General features: G+C 30.1%; 1 protein-coding gene across 2 annotated transcripts in view; it reads left to right on the top strand.

Moving 5' to 3' along the window:
• The window catches only part of LOC126748682 (probable G-protein coupled receptor 158), a 288,292-nt gene that overhangs the window by 222,662 nt on the left and 42,729 nt on the right, over nucleotides 1-22,901 (top strand). For both annotated transcript variants that reach the window (XM_050458061.1, XM_050458062.1), the window contains exons 6-8: nucleotides 4,315-4,383; nucleotides 9,464-9,573; nucleotides 18,481-18,695. In XM_050458061.1, the coding sequence (XP_050314018.1) occupies nucleotides 4,315-4,383; nucleotides 9,464-9,573; nucleotides 18,481-18,695 (394 nt within the window). The remainder of the gene's footprint in view (nucleotides 1-4,314; nucleotides 4,384-9,463; nucleotides 9,574-18,480; nucleotides 18,696-22,901) is intronic.

The following is a 22,901-nucleotide window of genomic DNA, read 5'->3' as shown; positions in this document are numbered from 1 at the left end:
AAAATCCACATCGCGTTTTGAGTATAAACTTCGGGCAGTGACCGTTTTCGCCAATTGCGTACAACATATAGATACAAAATAGTTGGTGATTCTAACTTTGAATCCTTTTTCTAAATATTTTCAAGAAAAAGGAATTCTGGAAAAATTGATTCTCAAATTACGTTAATAAATGGTATATTTATTATAATAACTAATAATATAAGAAAACATACTGGACACCCTAAATGAGCGTATCTAATCATGGATATTCTAAAATCAAGAGTTTCCAAAACGACGGTAAAGTTTCAATTGCCAAGAACTATGGTGTAACTTCAGGGCTATTCGCAGCGACAACAAGAATACGTCCGTTGTATTTATGAGTGGAACGTTCCGGCAAAGTGAGGCGAGAATCTTGATGTCTGCTATCGACGTAAATGTAATTATCCGCGGTTGCAAATAACTGCTTTGTTAAATCATTCGATAGAATCGACGGGATTACGCGAGTTTCCGTAGATATTAAAAGGAAATTAGGACGTGTAAGGGCAGAAATTTCGCTGGTAGGGACTTGTCACGCTAGTGCATATCTGTGTTACCCTACAGCAGGTCGGGTTTGTGGATATGTATAGTTTATGTCACCTGGACCGAATTCAATTACTTTTAATGACGTTTACCTGATCGAGTATATCGTAATTACATCTGCGGCTGATGTGAAGCTCTGGATCTACGCGTGTGTGTGTCTGTTTGAGGCATTTGTATTCATGGAATTTAGTGGGTAAACGAAATAATATGAAAAACAGAAAATGTACTACCAAATAAAAAATCATTTTAAACAACAAACAACTATAATTTAAGGCAATTCAGTAACTTCCAATTTAAATTACTACCCCGGTTCCGGGTATAAAGTTCTAACTTTTCTTGCGCGTTGATTTTTCCGCTGCTGCAAGAATGAAACGTCGGTTTTATTCGATTTCCTGATTATCGCCAGCGATGTTTGTTAGAGTTCGTTTTTCTTTTTCAAAATTGATTGGACGCCCCTTAAGAGCGCGAGTGTTTAATGAACTCCGATTTTCAATATTTGCCAATGTTCCAAATTTCATGGAATATTAAAACATTTGTTCTAACTCTAATTAGGAATAGAGGGGAGAAATAACTAAAAGTAGTTTAGTTTACCTGCGGGGGTAATAACGCGAACATTGGGATGCGATTTTTCTTCTTGAATGGCCTCACGTTTTAGCTATAGAAAGTTTTAAGTGTGAAATGTTTTAGCAACTTCATTATTGCACATTTGTTACATATACAGTGCATCCGTAAAGTAGCGGATAAATTCAATTAAAATGAAATGGAAACCCCGCTTTAGTGTTTTTCTACGTGGAAATTAAATATACAGGTTGACTCAAAAAAAAGATATGACGTCAATATGTTTTTTACAAAGGATATGGTACAAATGAATAGTGGTTACATAAGCAATTTGGAACGAAAAATTATGATAAAATGTAAAATTAAAGAAATACATATATAAATTAAATGTTCGAATTGAGCACCGTTAGCAATCTGAAAATAATCAAGGCGATTTAAAAATTCTTAAAATATTGAAAATATGATTGTATGTTATTAGAGCCTTATAACATTAAAGAGAATAAAGGCCTTTCCATTTCCTATATTTTTGATGAAGGGAATAGGCTCTGCCCTAAGAAGCCAGGTTAAAATAATAACGAAAAAGTTCAGGTCTCATAAGAGTAAGTAAAGTAAACCTTTCTATTGAAAGGGCCATCCAAGATAAAATAAATATGCTAAAAATATTGGTTTTAATTGTTTCGCGACATCTAGGGTAGATATGCTGAAATAGATCCACCAATTAATTTACTTCACTCGTACTAGAGAACGTTATGGTGTTCACCATAATATGCAGATATTAGCTGAATTAATTTTTTCTGTTTAAAGACTATCCAATAAGTAGTAAAAATCTTAATCACAACATTTTCAATAATAAGTGCCAAAATAGTAAGGGAAAAAGGTCAGTTCCCATGAGAGTCTATATATATAGAGATGGGCCAATCAGGTTTTTACGTCAATTTTTTTTTATTTTGAAAGGTAATTGTAATAAAATATGAAATGAATTAACAGGAGGAGAATAAGGAATAAAAAAAACATCAACGAATTTAATTGAAGCTATAGAAGCCGACATATAAAATGTTTGAAAAAACAAAAGAAAACTCGTTTTTTTCCATGGTATATTTTTTTTTTTTAAATGACTCTTGACAAATTTTAATGGCAATTTCCAGCAAAAAAACCCATGAAATTTTTTTTTTATTTTGGTCGAAAATCGAAGGAAAAATTTCGAAAAAGTGGTTTTTAGTTTTTTTCTAAATAAACTGTAACTATCACAGAATCGTAGAAAATTGGAAAAAATGATTATCGAATTATCAAGAGCCATATGGAAAAAATTTAGAGAGTACGAGAGAGTAGAATAGTAAAGATTTTCGAACAAAATCAGGCACAAAATAAACATTTTTTCAAAATATGCCACGAATTCAAAATTTCTTTTTTTTGCTTAAAGACTACAAAAAAACTAGTAAAAAATATTTATGAAATAATTTTCCAAGATTCATAAAAGTGACACAAAATAAAATGAAAATATTAGATCTCATAAGAATCTATGTACTGAGATAGGACAAAAGAGTTTTTAGGTCGATTTTTCAGTTTTATTTTTGAAAGCCAATTGTAATAAAATATGAAAAGAATTGACAGGAGGAGAATAAGGAATAAAAGAAACCGACGAATTAAATCGAAGCTATAGAATCCGAAATATTAGTAAAAATGTGGAAAAAATTTAAAAAAAATCGATATTTATGATTTTATTTAACTCCTAAAAATTTGGAATAATTTTGGGAATTCCAGGCAGTTGAAGTAATTCCGGGACGTGATCTTAACTGACTGGAATTCTTCATTTTTTATTTTATTTTTCTTGAAATTCCTAGCAGTTAAGCCAGTCGAACAGCTATGTCTGAACTGTCTGGAATGACAGGATTGATAATGTAATTCCAGGCAGCTGAGTTAATTCCAGAACGTAGATTGAACTAACTGAAATTTTGTATTTTGTGGCAGTTGAGCTAGTCGAATAGCTCTGTCTCAATTTCTTGGAATTTCAGGAATTATTTTGAAATTCCAGGCAGTTGAAGTAATTCCTGGACGTAGTCTCAACTACTTGACATTCCTAATACATGATTTATTTTTTTTTATTCCGGACAGTTGAGGTTAGTCCATTACGTGGACTCAACTGTTCCATGATTTTTAATTTTATTTGTAATTTCAAGCAGTTGAACAGCTTTGTCTTACCTGCCTAGAACTAAAAAATATTTGCGACCTTATAGTTCCTAAAAAGTCAGAATAATTTTGGGAATTTCAGACACTTGAAGTAATTCTTGGACGTGGTCTCTACTGCCTGGAATTCTTAATCCACGATTTAATTTTTCTTTATTCCAGACAGTTGAAGTTAGTCCATTACGTGGACTCAACTGTTCCATGATTTTTTATTTTATTTGTAATTTCAAGCAGTTGAACAGCTTTGACTCAACTGACTAGAATTAGAAAGGTATTTACGACTTTATAGTTCCTAAAAAGTCTTTTAGGAACTATTTTTTTCCCATGGTACCATTTTTTTTTCTTAAAATATATGTTGACAAATTTTAATGTAAGCCCTAAACTGGCAGAAAATCGAAGGAAAAAATTTCGAAAAAATGATTTTTAATCTATTTATTTAATTCTTATTTTAATTTTAATTTTTAAATAATGAAGTAGTACAGGATAGAAAAATAAAAAAATTAAATTTTTACATAGGGCTCTTGATATTTCGCTATTTATGTTTAATAGTTTTTTCCAATTTTCTCCGATTCTGTGATAGCGACAATCAATTCGTTTTGGCACACAGATACCTCGTAATATTCCCAAGAACTTTTATTTGAAGCAAAAAGTTGTCAGTGTTGCAGTTTATTTAGAAAAAAATAAAAATCAATTTTTCCTGGGTTTTTCCCCTTAATTTTTTTCAAAAAGAAAACAAATTTATATATGATAATTTGTAAATTTTTTATTTTTTTTTTTAGAATTTTCTTAGAGGTCTTTTTTTTCTCTCCTCAATATTTTATAGCTCCTGAGTAACAAAAGGCAATAAACTATCCGAGCAAAAGTAACGGATCGATAGGCTTGTCAAGATTTGCACAATAAAAATACCATAAACACGTATCCGTTTCTTTTTGGCGTGAACCAACATTAACGTCAAGAATGTTACAAGTTACGAGCCATGCGGTCGTAAAAATAAATAAACCATTTTTATTCCAGGTGGTCAGAGCTGCCAGTCCAGTCCTGTTACGAGTTGTTGCTCTTGGGGCCTTTTTTATGTACGGAACGGTAAGTATGTGGATGATTTTTAAAGGCTTATCATTTCTTCTGTTTTTCTTTCTTTTAATGCATTACTTTAATGGATGTGATCTTTCTTTCAATATATTTTTTTCTTAAAATTAATCACCAATATACTATACTGGTAAGCAAATTTAGCTTTGGTTCAGGAGCATGAATATTTCTGGGGGTTAGGTTAAAAGAAGTTAAAGTGGGCAATTGTTTATCGAAATCATTTATATCAACCCTAGGATTACTACAAGGTGGCAACTTGAAGCCCTCTTCTGTTTGCTACATTTGTTAACGATTTGCTCAAATTTGCAGGTGATTTTAAGATTGGAGGACTCAGATTTGAAGTCAGTAAGTCAATGGTTATTAAATGTTTCTAAACACTTCTATCACTCAAAAAATGCAATACATAGAGAACCAATACAAATTTTCTAACTCTATAATTGCAAAGATCTTAGTAGGAGGAGTACTGTTTCAGCAATATTTGAAAATTATTTTTTTTTTATGTTTTTGAAGAATAGAATTCCTAATATCATTATACAGTAGGACACTAGTAAGACCTTACTTGGAGTATGCCCAACAAGTCGAATTCAATGTTGATCTAATTGAAAAGGTTCAAAAACGATTATTAAGGTTCCTTTATGTCAGGAATTATGTTGTTTCCATACATGATTTCCTGTAATTAACTTTTAAAATTTAGCGACATCCAGTCGGTGAATTATATAAAATAGGAGAAAGTTCAGCATTTTTTATCTACGCATACTAAATATATTGACTTGACTGCTTTCTTGTAAATAATAATTAATTTGATGATTCAAACCTACATCTAAGAATAAATAATAAAAGACTTCTGTTTTCTATGTGACAATTAAGTGTGATATAGACTTTAAACAAATAAATAACGCTTTTAATAAAACAACTGTTAAGTCTTAAAGATTTATTTAGATGTATAGTGTTTTTTTAATTTTTTTTTTATTTTTGTCTAGATTTAGTTACTCTTTTAATGTAATAACAATTGTTTTGTGTATTAAAGTAGGATAAATAGACCAATCAGTAATTTAAAGTCATTAGTTCTAAACTGTCGTTTACCTTTATTTATTTTTAGCCAATTGTTTACATAACAATATTTATTTAATGCATAACCTAAATGCATGTGATGCTTTTTTCTATATACCCATTTTTTATTTAATTTGCTTCGTAACTGAACTTTTGATTTGTCAATTGTCATTTCTTAAAAATATTTACTTAATAATAATAATCGTCTTTTTATTTAAATAAAATAAAAATCTAGACCTATGCAAATAGATGATATTTAGCTATATAGCTACTCTTACATACAACCTTCTTGCAAGGAAATTAAGTTAAAAAAAAAATTTACAATTATGAGGCAGAGAAAAAACAGAACAATGTAAGAACTAAATTCAAATTAAAAAAATAAAACAAAAAAACATAAAATATAATATAAACAAAATTACAAATTAGTAGTACAAGGATAAGGAGGCGAAGGCTTTTATTTTACTTTATTTTCCCTTTTTTCTCATAAATATAAAATAAATAGTAATAAAATATTGGAAACAATGTGATAATAAGAGGATAAAAAAATCTCTTGCAAATAGTGTTGTTCTATTTTTCGTTAGAAAATTGTAATCTAGAGCAGTCTTTCCTGTTGAACCTCATTTTCAAAAACTTGGTTAATAAAGGTTCAACTGCATGCATTTTTGTAATTTTTCCAGCAATAGTTGATGAACACTCCAAGGTACCGTTTAACGCAAAAATCATCCAAGTTACCCAGAACTGTACTTTCTCTTGGACCTGATTTTCAAAAAATTGAATAAAAAGGCTTTTAATGCATGGATTTTTGTAATTTCTTCAAGGAAAGCTAAAGAACATTCCAAGGTACCCTTTAACATAAAAATCATGCAGATCTGAGGACTAGAAGTGAAGTTATGATACAAGTTACCTAGAACTGTCCTTTCTTTTTGAACTCAAATAAAAAAAAGTTGATGCATGAATTTTTGTAATTTTTTAATTTCAATGGAAGCTGCAAAACATTCTAAGGTATCTTTTAATGCAAATCATGTTCAAATCATGTGGATATGAATACTAGAAATAGAGCTGTGACCCAAGTTACCTAAAACTGTCCTTCGTCTTGGATCTGATTTCCAAAAACTTGGATAAGAAAGGTTCTGCTTCATGGATTTTTGTAATTTTTACAACTGAAACTAAAGAATACTCCAAAGTACCTTAAAACATAACAATCATGCAGATATGAGCACGAGTAGTAGAGTTATGACTCAAGTTACCTGAAAATGTCTCTTTCCTCGTGGACCTGATTTCCAAAAATTTGGATCAAGAAAATTCTGATTCATGGATTTTCATGTTTTTTTCAATGAAAACTGGACAAGACTTCAAAGTACCTTTTAATGCAAAAATAATGCAGATCTGAGCACTAAAAGTAGAGTTATAATTTAATTTACCTAGAACTATCTTTCCTCTTAAATCTTATTTGCAAAAACTTGGATGAAAAAGGTTCTGGTGCATTGATTTTTATAATTTTTTCAATGAAAGCTGCAGAATATTTCAAGGTTTTTTTTAATGCAAAAACCATGCAGATATGAGTACTAAAAATTGAGTTATGACCCAAGTTACCTAAAACTATCCTTCGTTTTGAACCTGATTTCCACAAACTTGGATTAAAAAGGTTCTAATGCATGGATTTTCATGGTTTTTTCAAAGAAAGCTGAACAATACTTCAAGGGACCTTTCAGTGGAGAAATAATGCAAATCTGAGCACTACAAGTGGAGTTGTAAACCAAGTTACCTAGAACTGTCTTTCCTCATAAATCTTATTTGCAACAACTTGGATGAAAAAGGTTCTAGTGCATGGATTTTTATAATTTTTTCAAGAAAAGCTGAAAAACACTCCAAGGTACCTCTTGATATGAAACTTATACATATCTGAGCACTAGAAGTGAAGCTATGACCCAAGTTGTTTCGAACTGTCCTTAGACTTGATTTGCAAAAACTTAGATAAAAAAGGTTCTGATGCATGAATTTCTGTAATTTTTTCAATAAAAGCTGCAGAATATTCAAAGGTATCTTCCAGTGCAAACATCGTGCGGTTATGAGTACTAGAAATAGAGTTATGACCCAAGTTACCTAAAACTGTCCTTCGTCTTGGACCTGATTTCCAAAAACTTGGATATGAAAGGTTCTGCTTCATGGATTTTTGTAATTTTTACAACTGAAACTAAAGAATACTCCAAAGTACCTTATAACATAACAATCTTGCAGATCTGAGCATAAGTAGTAGAGTTATGACTCAAGTTATACAAAAATGACTCTTTCCTCTTGGAGCCTGATTTTCAAAAATTTGGATCAAGAAAATTCTGATTCATGGATTTGCATGTTTTTTTCAATGAAAGCTGGACAAGACTTCAAAGTACTTTTTAATGCGAAAATAATGCAGATCTGAGCACTAGAAGTGGAGTTATAATCCAATTTACGTAGAACTCTCTTTTCTCTTAAATCAAAAACTTGTATAAAAAAGGTTTTGAAGCATGAATTTTCGTAATACTTCTTGACCCAAAAATATTACATATCTGAGTACTACAAGTGAAACTATAACCCAAGTTACCTTGAACTGTCCTTTCTGTTGGACTTGATTTCTAAAAACTTGGATAACAGAGATTCTGATTCATGGATTTTTATGATTTTTTCAACAGAAGCTGCAGAATATTCCACGGTATCTTTTAATGCAAAAATTATGCAGATATAAGTACTAAAAATAGAATTATAACTCATGTTACCTAAAACTATCCTTCGTCTTGAACCTGATTTTCAAGAACTTGGATAAGAAAGGTTCTGATTCATGGATTTTTGTAATTTTTTCAATTGAAACTGAGGAATACTCAAAGGTATCTTATAACATAAAAATCATGGAGATCTGAGGACTAGAAGTAGAGTCATAACCCAAGTTACCTATAAGTGTCCTTCCTTTTGGGCCTGATTTCCAAAGACTTGATTAAAGAAGCTTTAAACTCACGCATTTTCGTAATTTTTTCAGTAAAAGCTAAAGAGCACTTCAAGGTACCTTTTAACAGAAAAATCATGCAGATTTGATTACTAGAAGTAGAGTTATAATTGAAGTTACTTAGAACTGTGTTTTCTCTTAAACCTTATATCCAAAATCTTAGATAAAAAAGGTTCTGCTTTATGGATATTCATAACTTTTTCAATAAAAGCTGCAACACATTCAAGCAAAATTTTAATATAAAATTCATGCAGATCTGAGCAGTAAAAGTAGAATTATGACCCAAGTTACCGCTGTCCTTTTTTTTTAACCTGATTAATTAAAACTTGATTAAAGAAGCTTCTTTCGTAATTTTTTCAATGAAAGCTAAAATACACTTCGAGGTGCCAATTTGGGCTTGATATGCTCCAGGAACACCAACTGGGTTTATTCCAGTATTTTAAACTCATATTTTATTAGTTCCAGACATCTGGAGTAACTACTTCAGTATTCCAAGCATTTGAAGTATTTTTAATTCTTGAATTTACTAGGACTCCAAATCCCTGGAATAAATGAGAAATTAAGAATGAAAGAAATTTGTTAAAATACTATTTTAGCGAGTCATGAATGCTATTATATAATTCTACCTCAACGTATAAAAAACAGCATTTAATATTAGAAAGCTCAAGTGAATTAGTGCATAACTTAAATGGATGTGATGCGACTTTCAGTATATATTTTTTTAAATTAACCTCATGAATTCTTAATGGTCGTTTACTAATTTTTAGCAATTCTTCCTAATTTGTTTAATGCATAACTTAAATGGATATGATGTTATTTTCAATTATTTTTATGTAATTTGTCTTCAAAATTATAATCCCAGCTAAAGGAAATCCGTTATAGTAATATCTACAAAAGCCGAGCACGTAAGACAAAAGGGATCCTTTTCAATCGCCACGGAAATACCGGTCTTTCATCAGGAAATATTTTTAAAATGTATGAGAACATTTTGTAAGGTTTTCCTTATTGAATTTGTTAGACCGCTTGAATTATTTTACTGTTATTTTCCAGATGATTGTAACGTACTTCAAGCCGACCATCTACTTCTGCACCGCACGTATCTGGCTACGAGAAATTGGATTTTCTTTAACTTATGGAGCATTAATGCTTAAAACATGGCGGTAAGTTAAAACCTTAAACTTTCACGCAAACAAGGTAATCTTTATATAAATATTTATAGTTGCTTTAGCTTTACGCTAGAAAGGATTTCGCATTTCTTTAGATGCATTGAATGGCAAGAAAGTTGAAGTTAAAAATATTAACTTAATACATTAAATTGATTCTATCGCAGTTTATCATTATGCAATTTATCCCACTACATCCTGACCATATGGAAACTGTGATAATTTAATTTAAATTGCCTCTGTTTACGTAAAGTATGAGACTGAATATGGAAATCGATTTTACTAAGCTAATTGGGAAAGTTCAGCTCGCTGTAAGCTATTTCGATAATAATTTAATCAATCGATTTGGAATGATCAACAACTTCTTGATAATATAGTTTTAAAAACTTATTTCTAAGGTTTATTAAACATTCAGATTCGTCTTTAGCGTTTGTAATTAGGAGACGAGGTTTAAAGATTTCCCTTTTAAAGGGCGCTTTGAAGAGTGTTAAAGAGTGAAACAATAAAACAATTTACACGTAGTCAGCTCCATTAAAAGCACTTGCATTTCCTTAGAGCCCGTGTCTGTAATTAATAAGTTTAAAAGTTTTTGACTAAATTTGCGACTGCTTCGCTTTAAAACCAAGACAATTAGATTTATTTAATTGAAAATCTACATATTTTAGTCGCTTTAGTTTATTACCATTTTTTTGACTGAGACGGAGATATAATTAGTTGTGCATAGTTTAAATATGTAAAGCAAGTTTTTGAAGCAAATTTATTTATTCAATGCATATTATTAAAACAAGGCATCGTATATATTTAACTCTAATTAATTAAAGTAATTTTAGCAGAATAATTAGTTGTTATTTGTTTGGCTGCTTATGTTCGAATGCGGCCAGTTTTCAATTATTATGAGTTTTATGCATATTGTACTGAAATTAAAATGCAAAAAGGCTCTTTTCTTTAGTTACATAATTAAAATCTGTATTGTTATGACTAATTCATAATGAGTTACTTATTTTGTTGGGTATTATGTCACTTATAGAAAAAATTAATTTAGAAAAGTACTCATTGTTCAATGATTGAAAAGATGAAAATAGACTTTCACGTATTTAAAAGAACTTAAATGTTTAATGATACCTTTCGTTATATTTAATTTAATATAAGTTCAGTAAAAGGATGAGAATAAAATTATGTTTTTTTGGTATAATTAGACACATTACGGGAGAAAAACACTATTGAGAAAATGAAACGATAATATAGAAAACAGGTGGAAAAGTCGAATTCTCGTTTATATATCCTTATCTCAATTTGAAAATTACAAGAATATGGGAATTATATTATGTTTTTCGGGTTTAATTAGACACATTACGGCAGAAAAACACTATTTCCAGCCGATCCAAACACTATTTAGAAAATGAAACGATGATATAGAAAACAGGTGGAAAAGTCGAATTCTCGTTTATATATCCTTTTCTCAATTTAAAAATTACAAGAAACTGGGAATTAAATTATGTTTTTCGGGTTTAATTAGACACATTACGGCAGAAAAACACTATTTCCAGCCGATCCAAACACTACTTAGAAAATGAAACGATGATATAGAAAACAGGTGGAAAAGTCGAATTCTCGTTTTTATATCCTTATCTCAATTTAAAAATTACAAGAAACTGGGAATTAAATCATGTTTTTTGGGTTTAATTAGACACATTACGGGAGAAAAACACTATTTCCAGCCGAACGAAACACTATTTAGAAAATGAAACGATGATATAGAAAACAGGTGGAAAAGTCAAATTCCCGTTTTTATATCCTTATCTCAATTTAAAAATTACAAGAAACTAGGAACTAAATGATGTTTTTTGGGTGTAATTAGACACATTACGGGAGAAAAACACTATTTCCAGCCGATCCAAACACTATTTAGAAAATGAAACGATGATATAGAAAACAGGTGGAAAAGTCGAATTCTCGTTTTTATATCCTTATCTCAATTTAAAAATTACAAGAAACTGGGAACTAAATGATGTTTTTCGGGTTTAATTAGACACATTACGGGAGAAAAACACTATTTTCAGCCGATCCAAACACTATTTAGAAAATGAAACGATGATATAGAAAACAGGTGGAAAAGTCGAATTCTCGTTTTTATATCCTTATCTCAATTTAAAAATTACAAGAAACTGGGAACTAAATGATGTTTTTCGGGTTTAATTAGACACATTACGGGAGAAAAACACTATTTTCAGCCGATCCAAACACTATTTAGAAAATGAAACGATGATATAGAAAACAGGTGGAAAAGTCGAATTCTCGTTTTTATATCCTTATCTCAATTTAAAAATTACAAGAAACTGGGAACTAAATGATGTTTTTCGGGTTTAATTAGACACATTACGGGAGAAAAACGCTATTTTCAGCCGATCCAAACACTATTTAGAAAATGAAACGATGATATAGAAAACAGGTGGAAAAGTCGAATTCTCGTTTTTATATCCTTATCTCAATTTAAAAATTACAAGAAACTGGGAACTAAATGATGTTTTTCGGGTTTAATTAGACACATTACGGGAGAAAAACACTATTTTCAGCCGATCCAAACACTATTTAGAAAATGAAACGATGATATAGAAAACAGGTGGAAAAGTCGAATTCTCGTTTTTATATCCTTATCTCAATTTAAAAATTACAAGAAACTGGGAACTAAATGATGTTTTTCGGGTTTAATTAGACACATTACGGGAGAAAAACACTATTTTCAGCCGATCCAAACACTATTTAGAAAATGAAACGATGATATAGAAAACAGGTGGAAAAGTCGAATTCTCGTTTTTATATCCTTATCTCAATTTAAAAATTACAAGAAACTGGGAACTAAATGATGTTTTTCGGGTTTAATTAGATACATTACGGGAGAAAAACACTATTTTCAGCCGATCCAAACACTATTTAGAAAATGAAACGATGATATAGAAAACAGGTGGAAAAGTCGAATTCTCGTTTTTATATCCTTATCTCAATTTAAAAATTACAAGAAACTGGAAATTAAATCATGTTTTTTGGGTTTAATTAGACACATTACGGGAGAAAAACACTATTTCCAGCCGAACGAAACACTATTTAGAAAATGAAACGATGATATAGAAAACAGGTGGAAAAGTCAAATTCCCGTTTTTATATCCTTATCTCAATTTAAAAATTACAAGAAACTAGGAACTAAATGATGTTTTTTGGGTGTAATTAGACACATTACGGGAGAAAAACACTATTTCCAGCCGATCCAAACACTATTTAGAAAATGAAACGATGATATAGAAAACAGGTGGAAAAGTCGAATTCTCGTTTTTATATCCTTATCTCAATTTAAAAATTACAAGAAACTGGGAACTAAATGATGTTTTTCGGGTTTAATTAGACACATTACGGGAGAAAAACACTATTTTCAGCCGATCCAAACACTATTTAGAAAATGAAACGATGATATAGAAAACAGGTGGAAAAGTCGAATTCTCGTTTTTATATCCTTATCTCAATTTAAAAATTACAAGAAACTGGGAACTAAATGATGTTTTTCGGGTTTAATTAGACACATTACGGGAGAAAAACACTATTTTCAGCCGATCCAAACACTATTTAGAAAATGAAACGATGATATAGAAAACAGGTGGAAAAGTCGAATTCTCGTTTTTATATCCTTATCTCAATTTAAAAATTACAAGAAACTGGAAATTAAATCATGTTTTTTGGGTTTAATTAGACACATTACGGGAGAAAAACACTATTTCCAGCCGAACGAAACACTATTTAGAAAATGAAACGATGATATAGAAAACAGGTGGAAAAGTCAAATTCCCGTTTTTATATCCTTATCTCAATTTAAAAATTACAAGAAACTAGGAACTAAATGATGTTTTTTGGGTGTAATTAGACACATTACGGGAGAAAAACACTATTTCCAGCCGATCCAAACACTATTTAGAAAATGAAACGATGATATAGAAAACAGGTGGAAAAGTCGAATTCTCGTTTTTATATCCTTATCTCAATTTAAAAATTACAAGAAACTGGGAATTAAATCATGTTTTTTGGGTTTAATTAGACACATTACGGCAGAAAAACACTATTTCCAGCCGATCCAAACACTACTTAGAAAATGAAACGATGATATAGAAAACAGGTGGAAAAGTCAAATTCCCGTTTTTATATCCTTATCTCAATTTAAAAATTACAAGAAACTAGGAACTAAATGATGTTTTTTGGGTGTAATTAGACACATTACGGGAGAAAAACACTATTTCCAGCCGATCCAAACACTATTTAGAAAATGAAACGATGATATAGAAAACAGGTGGAAAAGTCGAATTCTCGTTTTTATATCCTTATCTCAATTTAAAAATTACAAGAAACTGGGAATTAAATTATGTTTTTCGGGTTTAATTAGACACATTACGGCAGAAAAACACTATTTCCAGCCGATCCAAACACTACTTAGAAAATGAAACGATGATATAGAAAACAGGTGGAAAAGTCGAATTCTCGTTTTTATATCCTTATCTCAATTTAAAAATTACAAGAAACTGGGAATTAAATCATGTTTTTTGGGTTTAATTAGACACATTACGGGAGAAAAACACTATTTCCAGCCGAACGAAACACTATTTAGAAAATGAAACGATGATATAGAAAACAGGTGGAAAAGTCAAATTCCCGTTTTTATATCCTTATCTCAATTTAAAAATTACAAGAAACTAGGAACTAAATGATGTTTTTTGGGTGTAATTAGACACATTACGGGAGAAAAACACTATTTCCAGCCGATCCAAACACTATTTAGAAAATGAAACGATGATATAGAAAACAGGTGGAAAAGTCGAATTCTCGTTTTTATATCCTTATCTCAATTTAAAAATTACAAGAAACTGGGAACTAAATGATGTTTTTCGGGTTTAATTAGACACATTACGGGAGAAAAACACTATTTTCAGCCGATCCAAACACTATTTAGAAAATGAAACGATGATATAGAAAACAGGTGGAAAAGTCGAATTCTCGTTTTTATATCCTTATCTCAATTTAAAAATTACAAGAAACTGGGAACTAAATGATGTTTTTCGGGTTTAATTAGACACATTACGGGAGAAAAACACTATTTTCAGCCGATCCAAACACTATTTAGAAAATGAAACGATGATATAGAAAACAGGTGGAAAAGTCGAATTCTCGTTTTTATATCCTTATCTCAATTTAAAAATTACAAGAAACTGGGAACTAAATGATGTTTTTCGGGTTTAATTAGACACATTACGGGAGAAAAACACTATTTTCAGCCGATCCAAACACTATTTAGAAAATGAAACGATGATATAGAAAACAGGTGGAAAAGTCGAATTCTCGTTTTTATATCCTTATCTCAATTTAAAAATTACAAGAAACTGGGAACTAAATGATGTTTTTCGGGTTTAATTAGACACATTACGGGAGAAAAACACTATTTTCAGCCGATCCAAACACTATTTAGAAAATGAAACGATGATATAGAAAACAGGTGGAAAAGTCGAATTCTCGTTTTTATATCCTTATCTCAATTTAAAAATTACAAGAAACTGGGAACTAAATGATGTTTTTCGGGTTTAATTAGACACATTACGGGAGAAAAACACTATTTTCAGCCGATCCAAACACTATTTAGAAAATGAAACGATGATATAGAAAACAGGTGGAAAAGTCGAATTCTCGTTTTTATATCCTTATCTCAATTTAAAAATTACAAGAAACTGGGAACTAAATGATGTTTTTCGGGTTTAATTAGATACATTACGGGAGAAAAACACTATTTTCAGCCGATCCAAACACTATTTAGAAAATGAAACGATGATATAGAAAACAGGTGGAAAAGTCGAATTCTCGTTTTTATATCCTTATCTCAATTTAAAAATTACAAGAAACTGGAAATTAAATCATGTTTTTTGGGTTTAATTAGACACATTACGGGAGAAAAACACTATTTCCAGCCGAACGAAACACTATTTAGAAAATGAAACGATGATATAGAAAACAGGTGGAAAAGTCAAATTCCCGTTTTTATATCCTTATCTCAATTTAAAAATTACAAGAAACTAGGAACTAAATGATGTTTTTTGGGTGTAATTAGACACATTACGGGAGAAAAACACTATTTCCAGCCGATCCAAACACTATTTAGAAAATGAAACGATGATATAGAAAACAGGTGGAAAAGTCGAATTCTCGTTTTTATATCCTTATCTCAATTTAAAAATTACAAGAAACTGGGAACTAAATGATGTTTTTCGGGTTTAATTAGACACATTACGGGAGAAAAACACTATTTTCAGCCGATCCAAACACTATTTAGAAAATGAAACGATGATATAGAAAACAGGTGGAAAAGTCGAATTCTCGTTTTTATATCCTTATCTCAATTTAAAAATTACAAGAAACTGGGAACTAAATGATGTTTTTCGGGTTTAATTAGACACATTACGGGAGAAAAACACTATTTTCAGCCGATCCAAACACTATTTAGAAAATGAAACGATGATATAGAAAACAGGTGGAAAAGTCGAATTCTCGTTTTTATATCCTTATCTCAATTTAAAAATTACAAGAAACTGGGAACTAAATGATGTTTTTCGGGTTTAATTAGATACATTACGGGAGAAAAACACTATTTCCAGCCGATCCAAACACTATTTAGAAAATGAAACGATGATATAGAAAACAGGTGGAAAAGTCGAATTCTCGTTTTTATATCCTTATCTCAATTTAAAAATTACAAGAAACTGGGAATTAAATCATGTTTTTTGGGTTTAATTAGACACATTACGGGAGAAAAACACTATTTCCAGCCGAACGAAACACTATTTAGAAAATGAAACGATGATATAGAAAACAGGTGGAAAAGTCAAATTCCCGTTTTTATATCCTTATCTCAATTTAAAAATTACAAGAAACTAGGAACTAAATGATGTTTTTTGGGTGTAATTAGACACATTACGGGAGAAAAACACTATTTCCAGCCGATCCAAACACTATTTAGAAAATGAAACGATGATATAGAAAACAGGTGGAAAAGTCGAATTCTCGTTTTTATATCCTTATCTCAATTTAAAAATTACAAGAAACTGGGAACTAAATGATGTTTTTCGGGTTTAATTAGACACATTACGGGAGAAAAACACTATTTTCAGCCGATCCAAACACTATTTAGAAAATGAAACGATGATATAGAAAACAGGTGGAAAAGTCGAATTCTCGTTTTTATATCCTTATCTCAATTTAAAAATTACAAGAAACTGGGAACTAAATGATGTTTTTCGGGTTTAATTAGATACATTACGGGAGAAAAACACTATTTCCAGCCGATCCAAACACTATTTAGAAAATGAAACGATGATATAGAAAACAGGTGGAAAAGTCAAATTCCCGTTTTTATATCCTTATCTCAATTTAAAAATTACAAGAAACTAGGAACTAAATGATGTTTTTTGGGTGTAATTAGACACATTACGGGAGAAAAACACTATTTCCAGCCGATCCAAACACTATTTAGAAAATGAAACGATGATATAGAAAACAGGTGGAAAAGTCGAATTCTCGTTTTTATATCCTTATCTCAATTTAAAAATTACAAGAAACTGGGAACTAAATGATGTTTTTCGGGTTTAATTAGACACATTACGGGAGAAAAACACTATTTTCAGCCGATCCAAACACTATTTAGAAAATGAAACGATGATATAGAAAACAGGTGGAAAAGTCGAATTCTCGTTTTTATATCCTTATCTCAATTTAAAAATTACAAGAAACTGGGAACTAAATGATGTTTTTCGGGTTTAATTAGACACATTACGGGAGAAAAACACTATTTTCAGCCGATCCAAACACTATTTAGAAAATGAAACGATGATATAGAAAACAGGTGGAAAAGTCGAATTCTCGTTTATATATTCTTATCTCAATTCAAAAATTACAAGAAAGTGGGAATCAAATGATGTTTTTCGGGTTTAATTAGACACATTACGGGAGAAAAACACTATTTCCAGCCGATCCAAACACTATTTAAAAAATGAAACGATGATATAGAAAACAGGTGGAAAAGTCGAATTCTCGTTTTGTAAAAATTAAAAAAAAAATAAAAATCCCAGTTAATTTAACAATTGGCAAAAAAAAATTAAGATAAAAGCCTAGTTACTTGTTCGGTTTATTTTAAGTATATGGATTCCTTTACTAAACAGAGAGATAGCACAGGGTATTTTCAAAATTAATTGATAATTTGACATATATTTTATTCATATATCTTCTATCATTACATTATATTAGGATCAAACTCCTTTTAATTTTAAAAGAAGTAACTTATAAAAAAATTATTATAACAATTTATAATGAATTAAAAACAAGATTTAAACAAAAGGCAGACGAGAAATTAGAAAGGATAAGTATATTTTTCATATTTTTAATTTAATTTTATTTAACTACCGAAATGTTGGTTCAATTTAGATATTTTTATTAAATAAGTGGGTTTTTTCATCAGTGTTTTCAATATTCATAATAAAGTTAGGTAGGATATTGACGAGAAAAAACGAGCTGAGAGATCAATAGATTCATCCTTATTAAACTTACATTAAATTAAATATAACGAAAGTTAACATTTAACTTCATATTTTTTTTAAATACGTGAATAAGTCTATTTTCCTCTTCTTTTCAATATTTTTTACTATAAGTAGCGTAATATCTATTAAAATAAATAACTCATTCAGTATAAATTACCTATAATAATAAAAATCGTTAACAGTTTTTTTGCTTATTTTATTTATGAAACATCTCGTTATTTTTCGTTATTATCCTGAAGCGAAAAACGATCGTCCAAACCCCCTTTAAAGAAAACATTATTTGTTATTTCAGAATATCAGTGATTTTCCGAGTTCGGTCAGCCAAAGCCATTAAGATCACCGATATGAACCTTCTGAAAAGACTTGGGATAATCATTGCATTCTTTACTGTTCTCCTTATTATTCGGACCCTAGTAGCTCCGCCAATTGTCATTGTTGGACGGACTGAAGACGATCTAAAAGCTTATTTATGCAGGACCGATTTGTGGGATAATTTCTTCAGTGTCGGTAAGTTATTCGTTTGAACTTTTATAATAAATTGCCAAAAGTTTCCCGGATTGTATTCAATCGTACTTTTCAAAAAAGCAAACTAATAATTTATCAGTCGAGTGCAATTCAGAAAGCAGCACCGGCTAAAGGCAACTTTGTGGAACATCAATAAGTCTTCACATCGATAAGGGGGAAAAGAAATCGCAAGCAGCTTAAAACATACTTTGAACAGAACTTAAATACCTACTTTTCAGCAGCTTTTCAGCGGCGTTAAGTGCTCCAAATGATAAATAGATTTTCTTTATCAACTTTTCACCGAATAAGACCTACCTAACAAATTAGATTTACTTTTGCAGTAAAATACCGGCCCATTTTGGATTTTTCAACCCGTTTCTTTAAAACTTTGTTTTTTTTTCGTGAGCGGTGGTAAATTACTTTAGTTATTAGTCAGACTTTTATAGAAACCATTCATTTTTCTTATTTTTTTTTTTTTTATTATTCATTCAATTTTTAATACTTGAATTAAAGGAAATAAAGATCTAAATCACTGGTGTCTTAACAACGATTCAGAAGAAATTCACGATTGCCTTTAAGGACCATGACGAAAAAAACTTGAGGAAATACTATGGAACACATTTTTAGCGAGTGATGAATGCTATTATATAATTTTTCCCCGACGTACGAAAAACACTTTTTAATATTATTAAGAACAGAATTGTATATTATATACGTATATTTTCACTTATAATTTTCTTAAAAAGCATTTTTTTCTCAAGCAGTTATTTTCTAGTAAAAAACCGTTTTAATTAACTCTTTCCTTACCCCCCCCCCCCACCCACCCCACACAACTTACCAGTAAGAAATTGTTTTCAAAAATCATTGTTTTCCTAAATAATATCTATGAATTAACGCTGGTTTCGTCGTTAATATCCGATCTAATAACACAGTTTATTTATTTAGATTTAGTATAATGTAATGTATATTAATAAATATTTAATACAAAAACAGTGCTATTAGATTGGATATTATGCACGAAAAACAGTGATTTTTCCAAAAAATTTCTTACTGGGAAAATGTTTGGGGTGGGTGGGGGGTATGGGTAGTGGTGATGAAAAAAAATGTTTTGGCAGAAAGTACGTATTGAATATTTAATTTAATAACACTGTTTATTAAAATTTGATATAATTTTATATGTATATATATTTTGTATAAAACCAGCGTTATTAGAATGGATAATATGGACGAAAAGCAGTGATTTTTCCAAAGAATTTCTCACTGGAAAAATATTTGGGGTGGATGGAGGGGTATGGGTTGTGGTGATGAAAAAAAATGTTTTGGCAGAAAATACATATTGAATATTCAATTTAATAACACTGTTTATTTAAATTTGATATAATTTCTTATATAAATATTTAGTATAAAAACAGCGTTTTTAGATTGAATAATATGGACAATTTTTCAGAAAAATTTTGTCAAATATTTGAGATGTAGTAGTCAAGTTAAAAAACTAGGTATACAGGGTGGTCCAGTTTAAACGTCATTAATTTTAATACATGATACAGGATTTAAAAAGAAATAGACTAGTATTATAAAATTTTTCTCAGAAATGTTTAATAACAAAGATACGAAGTTAAAGTTAAGAATAATTAATTATTTATTTATCATAACTTTTAAAATACTAGCTCAATTTTAATTAAATTTTGCATGCAGATTATCGTAGTGAATTGTCAATAACTAATAAAACCAATTTTTAAAAAAATTGCCAATGGCGTAACATACGGAGGGACTTTAATGATAATTTTGCAAGAGTAACTTTTCTTCTCGAATTAAATGGAGAATCTAACAGTTGACTTCTTATAAAAAAATATTTTATCCCTTCTCAGATTTGAGAAGGTAGTTTAAAAGTTATGGTAAATAAACAAATAATTATTCTTAACTTTAACATCCTTTATCTTTGTTATTAAACATTTCTAAGAAAAAATTTATAATGAAAGTCTATTTATTTTTCAATTCATCACGTATTAAAATTAATGTTATTTGAACTGGACCACCCTGTATAAATCCTGTGGCATTTTTTTAAATGCCAAAATTTTCTTACTGTTGTAAACAGAATAGTATATGATATACGTATATTCTAGAGTTTAATAAATGTACAGGGTCTTTCCCCATATATTGATCCCCCCCCTACAGGGGTAATGTGAAAAGTTAAAAAAAAAAATTTAATACAAAACTTTTGGGGTTTTACTTTAAATTTTTGAATCCGATGTCAAATTTTGACAGATGATCAGTTTTTTCTTATGGAACACCCTATATATGACTTCATAGTTAAAAAGAGCCGAATTTTTTGATTTCAAATGTACATAGTTTAACTATGTTTTATTAAAACGTTTCGGAAATATCGGGCTCCAAACTTTTAAAAAATAATATATTGAAGATCTTGGTAGGCGCTGCATTGTTATTGTTTGACATTTATTAAAAAACAAATCATTCAGATGACATTGTCATTTCTTGTTTGTTGACCCATAAATGTTAAAAAATGCCATACAGTGATGAAGAAAAATGTGACATCGTCCGTATATTTTATAAAAATAATAATAACGCAAATGCCGCCAGAGAGGAATATCGTCGAACCTTTCCTTTACGTGCCATTCCGGCAAAAAATACGTTTAAAAATATAGAACGAGTATTTTGCATCAGGAAAACTCTACGAAGAAAACGTCGGATAGTTCTTATCGATCCAGAAGAAGAATTACATATTTTGCTATATTTCGAAGGTAGGTAAGTTTTTACTAATTTTTGAATACATTTAGATCTACGCTATCATGTTCGGGCCTCTGTCTCCCTCAAATTGCCCATCAAAAATGTTGAATTTCTTTTTAGAACACCCAAATCATTCCATAGAAGATGCCAGAATTTACTTTGATCGATCGGCCAAAAAAATTTATTCAACTTTGAAAAAGTATGAATATTTTACTTATCGAATATTACCTTTTCGAACTTTAAGTGTAGAGCAAAGAAATAAACGGGTGGAATTTTGTTAAGAGATGCTAGTGCTAAAAGAAGAAGATAATAAATTTAAAAAAAAATGTGTGGACCGACGAGTGCACCTTTACAACCGCGGGCATTTTCAATCGAAAACATGTTCGCTTTTGGTCAAGAACAAACCCCCGAATAACAAGGGAAATTAAGTTTCAAGGGCGGCAATCTCTACATGAATTTTAAATGACCAGGTCATAGGACCTATTTTTTATAACGGCCACTTGACGGGAGAGAGATACCTAGAGATGCTTATTTATCAAATTAAAGCTAAACTTGAAGATCTACCCATAAGGCAATACGAGCAAATAGTTTGGCATCAAGATGGTGCCCCACCGCATAATGTATTACCTGTTTTAAGATTTTTAAATGAAAGATAAAACCTGTGGATTGGACGAACTGAGCCAATTCGTTGGCCACCAAACAGTCCAGACCTGATACCCCTTGATTTATTTCTGTGGGGTTACTTGTAAAATAAAGTTTATGAACAGAGAACTGAAAATGTCGAGGAGTTCCGCAGAAAAATTATTACCGCGATAGATGATATCAATCAAAATCATAGACAGTTTATAAGGAATACAATACACAAAATTGAGCAGGATTATATAAACTGTATTGATAATGGTGATGGTCATATAGAGCAGTTATCGTTATAATTACTTCTAAATTAAAGTTTAACAATTGTTTAAATAATGTATCCTTGTCAACAAAAAGATCACCTTAGTAATAATAAATCTTCTATTTTTATTGTTTCTACTCAATTCATTTATCTTAAAGAAAACAATCAATGCAGCGCTTACCAAGATCTTCAATATATTATTTTTTTAAAGTTTGGAGCCCGATATTTCCGAAACGGTTTAATAAAACATAGTTAAACTATATATATTTGAAATCAGAAAATTCGGCTCTTTTTAACTATGAAGTCATATACAGGGTGTTCCAAAAGAAAAAATTGATCATCTGTCAAAATTGGACGTTTCTAAACGAAAAAAAAAATTGTTGACATCGGATTCAAAAATTTAAAGTAGAACCCCAAAAATTTTGTACTCAATTTTTTTTTTACTTTTTGCATTACCCCTGTAGGGGGGGGTCAATAAATGGGGAAAGACCCTGTACCTTGACCATATACGGCTGATCAATATACCAAAACCAAAAGTTTACTAAAAACTCGTTGAATAATGATATATT

This window comes from Anthonomus grandis, chromosome 22, assembly GCF_022605725.1.
Source record: "Anthonomus grandis grandis chromosome 22, icAntGran1.3, whole genome shotgun sequence".
NCBI classification, from domain to species: Eukaryota; Metazoa; Arthropoda; class Insecta; order Coleoptera; family Curculionidae; genus Anthonomus; species Anthonomus grandis.
The sequence above is the reverse complement of the archived record's forward strand: the minus strand, read 5'-3'. Positions and strand labels throughout refer to the sequence as shown.